At 43.7% G+C, this 4,593-nt stretch overlaps 1 protein-coding gene across 1 annotated transcript in view; it reads left to right on the top strand.

The window, feature by feature from the left end:
* The window catches only part of LOC106527247 (ETS-related transcription factor Elf-2), a gene marked incomplete at both ends in the record, with an annotated part of 10,619 nt that extends 6,121 nt beyond the window's left edge, over positions 1-4,498 (top strand). The window contains 4 exon segments of the mRNA XM_014022076.1: positions 404-668; positions 807-902; positions 4,012-4,128; positions 4,415-4,498. Coding sequence (XP_013877530.1) covers positions 404-668; positions 807-902; positions 4,012-4,128; positions 4,415-4,498 — 562 coding nt within the window.
* Positions 4,499-4,593: the final 95 nt, after the last annotated feature.

The raw sequence follows: 4,593 nt of genomic DNA, 5'->3' as shown, positions 1-4,593 counted from the left end.
GATATATATATACAGTTACTGTGATATATACAGTGTATACCCTGATATGAGTGTGAGGTCATACCACCCAGCACTAAGTTGTATAAATGACAGATTTAACATGAAGTTGTATGCAGACTGTCATTAATGATGACTGTAGTAAATGACTGACAGTCTGGAACATGTACTTCAGATACCAATAATTAAATTATGACTAGTCATGAAGTAAATGTGAGATATGTCACTTTTTGTTTGTACTAATGAAATGAAATATAAGCTAAATGAAACATGAGTCTTGTAGGAACAGTGACGACTGGAGTTGGTTGGCAGAGCTCTTGTTCCTGAATGTGTTAAAAGTCTACACACACCAATGTGCTGCACATCTCATGGACATGCATGATGAGTGTGTGTCTGCTGTGGACAGGAGCCCACTGAGGAGGAGGAGCAGGAGGAAGTGGTCCAGCAGGAAGTGGAGGCTGTAATCATCGAGGAGGTGGAGGAGGAGGAGGAGGAGGAGGATGGGGTGGTGCTGCAGGAGGAAGGCTGCCCTGCTGTCATCGTGGAGGAGGTGCCCAGCGCCCAGGTGGAGGAGTGCTACTCAGCCCAGGTCCTGGTGTACGATGACGGCACCTACCTGATGCAGGATGTGGCTGAGGAGCAGGAAGTGGTCACAGAGGTGGCAGAGACAGGTGAGCTGCTCGTAGAGCGCCCTCTGCTGGCAGGAACCAGGCTCTGCTCCTCATCACAGGAAACAGGAAGGGAGGAGCAGTGTGTCCCTGAGCTCTGCTCTGCAGGAAGTTCTGACCCGTCCTCTCTGCTCTGCTCAGGTCCAGACATCATGTGTTTTGACAAAACCTTTGAGGCAGCTGAGGCTCTGCTCCACATGGAGTCTCCTGGAGGTCTGCACAGTGAGCGCAGCACAGGTAAGACCCCCGCTGTATGCAGACTAACTTACATTATTAGTGTGGAAAATAAAAGCTGTTACGTGCATTTAGAGCAGGGTTTTTCATCTAAACTGCTCCGAGGGTCACAGTTACTGCAGGTCACCAGCTGAGGGGCCCAGCATCCAGCAGTTATAGTCATTATGTAAATAAACCAAGTGTTACAGACATCTGTTAGCTTTGAAATACTTTAATCATGAATACTACATACAGAACCCAGTGTAATAAAAGAAGTGATAATAAAACAAAATCTAAAACAACTGACACAAATATTATTTTGACATAATTAACTTGCCACATTTTTAAACCAATTTTATTTTTCTTATCTTAAGCCTAACTCTTTAAAAAATAGTCAGAAAATTCTCATTTTTTAGAACTGACATGTTTTTTGGGCCTTTAAACAAAATCCAAATAATTTTTTTCATGCCACATCACTTTGTTTATGATCTATTTTTGTATCAATTCTGATACACTGGGCTGTTTTGGTAACATTTTGCTCACAACAAAGTTAAGAAACAAAAGACAGTTTTGCCCAGAACTTTTAACAAGTTTAGGACACTCTAGGAAGTTTTTCTTTGTCCTGATGCATCTCAGTAATCCAGGTAAAAAATCAAAAAGAAAAAAATAGTATAGGTCTTCTGGACGGGTTCTTCTCTAATGAAACGTTTCGTCTCTCCTCCAAGAGACTTCTTCAGTCTGAGAGTTTCAGGCTAAATTCAGGCTTTTAAGRCCTGCCTCCATGTGACTGATACTCACATCACATGGCTATCATTGACACCTAATTAACACCTATTGTTAACAGGGGGTGGAGTGATACTGGCAATGGCCGCGCTGTAGGAGGAGGACAGCTGAAAACGGAGGCCTCCACCTCTGTTTAATGACGGACGGTCTTTCTTCACAAAAATGGCTTCTTTTACTCCTCTCTCAAACCAACGTTCCTCTCTATCAAGAATGAGAACATCCTCATCRCTGAAAGAGTGACCGCTGGCCTGTAAATGAGTGAAAACTGCAGAGTTCTGYCCATTAGATGTAGCTCGTCTGTGTTGGGACATTCTTTTGAACAGTGGCTGCTTTGTTTCCCCGATGTATAACTGGTCGCAGTCCTCCTGGCACTTAACAGCATGGGGGGCAATATTTTAGGCAGAAACATGGGTGTGCCATGGGATCCCCAGTTTCTCCTATTGTTGCAAACCTGTACATGGAGGAAGTGGAAAAGAGAGCCTTGATGTCCTTTTCAGGGGTGCCACCGAGCCATTGGTTCAGATATGTTGACGACACCTGGGTTAAAATGAAAGCCCAGGAAGTCCAACATTTCACTGATCACATCAACTCTGTGGATGAATATATTAAGTTCACACGAGAGGATGTAAAAAATGGCAGGTTGGCGTTCCTGGATTGCGATGTCTCGGTTTCAGATGGAGGACGGTTGGAAACTGGCGTGTATCGTAAGCCCACCCACACAGACCAATATTTGCYTTTTGACTCCCACCACCCACTGGAACACAAGTTAGGAGTGATCAGGACTCTGTACCACAGAGCAGACAGTGTCCCTACAAACCCAGGAGCCAGGCAGAAAGAGAAATCACACACACGACAGGCCCTGGAGCAGTGTGGTTATCCGGACTGGGCTTTCCTGAAAGCAGACAGGAAACACAGACAGGATTCCATGCAACCTTCAGGTGAAAATGAAGACCCCAAACCCAGACCCAAACCAGTGGTTATTCCGTATGTTGCGGGTGTTTCGGAGAAACTGAGACGTTTATTTTCTAAACATGATGTCCCAGTAGCTTTCAAACCCCAAAACACATTARGGCAAAGGCTGGTTCACCCCAAAGATCCGGTGCCCCGGCACAAACAGAGCAATYTTGTATATGCTGTTAAGTGCCAGGAGGACTGCGACCAGTTATACATCGGGGAAACAAAGCAGCCACTGTTCAAAAGAATGTCCCAACACAGACGAGCTACATCTAATGGCCAGAACTCTGCAGTTTTCACTCATTTACAGGCCAGCGGTCACTCTTTCAGAGATGAGGATGTTCTCATTCTTGATAGAGAGGAACGTTGGTTTGAGAGAGGAGTAAAAGAAGCCATTTTTGTGAAGAAAGACCGTCCATCATTAAACAGAGGTGGAGGCCTCTGTTTTCAGCTGTCCTCCTCCTACAGAGCTGCTATTGGCAGTATCACTCCACCCCCTGTAAACAATAAGTGTTAATTAGGTATCAACGATAGCCATGTGATGTGAGTATCAGTCACCTGGAGGCAGGACTTCAAAGCCTGAATTTAGCCTGAAACTCTCAGACTGAAGAAGTCTCTTGGAGGAGAGACGAAACGTTTCATTAGAGAAGAACCCGTCCAGAAGACCTACACTATTTTTTTCTTTTCAGTAATTAATCATCCAAAATAGTGTGTGGTTGTATTGTGGCAAGAATACTTTTGATTAAATTACTAAAATGTCACATACTGGCAAAACTTATATACCTGCAGTATCAAGTTTGATACACACATTTTAACACATTTTAACTGTACTATTAAAAATATTTTTAAGTAATTATGCATTGTTTCAACACAAAGTATTTATTTAAAAAATTACAAACAATATTGATGTTATTCTTACCATAACTTCTCCAAAATTAGCAAAAGTTTTCCTGGAAAAAATGTATGGATGACCTCATGTCAGCAGACATTTTGAAAAGGAAAAAAGAAGTTCCACTTCCTGCAGTACACTGTTAATCCACCAGAGGGCAGAATACAGGTKTCACATCATATACAACAGGTTTTTGWGGAAAATATTGATCACYTTGATAAAATATAGGTCACAGAATCCTGCGTAGCAAATATGATACAAATTATGATACAGGTTTAATTTTATATTCTACTGCTTGTAGTTTTAAGTGTCTTAGGTTTTCATTCAAAGTCTAAATAAAAACAAGTGTGCTGTTAAATACATTTGAATCAGCTGAGCAGAATCTGTTTAGTTCACTTCCTGTCTTTCTTCCTGACTTATTGAAAAGACTTGTTGATAAACTGCTCTGTAAGAACTGAACACCTGACTGCGGTGCAGTGATTTGTTTCTGCTTGTGTCTGTTTCTAGTCGAGGACGTGATGATGGAGACGGTGGTGGAAGTGTCCACAGAGTGTGGATCCATCGAGGAGGAGTCCTTCCCCATCGTTCCTGACATTGAACCTGCTGCCAAGAAGAAGAGAGGAGGTGAGAGTCACACTGTAGCCTAGTGTCTGCTGTCTCCACTGATGGAGGGCCTTCTGTACCGTCCAGCATGTCTTTGGCTTGTGTGGTGTTCTTTAAACAAACTAAAACCACGGTTTGTTGATTAACACACGCTYACATGTAGCATGTGTGGCTACTTCCTCAAACAAAGCCTGCTGCGTGGGACGACACTACTTCTTCTGCTCACAACAGGCTCCTCTGAACTGTAAAGATCATACTGACGTCTGAAGGAGGTCACATGTAATGATGTGTCTCTGTGTGTCCACAGGTGGACGTAGGCCCAAGACTCAGCAGCCTGCCTCCAACGGCTCCTATGACCTGGGGATGAAGAAGAGACCGAGAGAGGGGAAGGGTCAGTTGGACAGTTGTCGAGCATGTAGACATGTGCCGAGCATYTAGACAGGTGTCGAGCCTGTGGACATGTGTCGCGCGTGTGGACATGTGTCG

Source organism: Austrofundulus limnaeus, unplaced genomic scaffold, assembly GCF_001266775.1.
Source record: "Austrofundulus limnaeus strain Quisiro unplaced genomic scaffold, Austrofundulus_limnaeus-1.0 Scaffold317, whole genome shotgun sequence".
In the NCBI taxonomy this organism is placed as follows: domain Eukaryota; kingdom Metazoa; phylum Chordata; class Actinopteri; order Cyprinodontiformes; family Rivulidae; genus Austrofundulus; species Austrofundulus limnaeus.
This window is presented reverse-complemented; position numbering and strand designations above follow the sequence as displayed.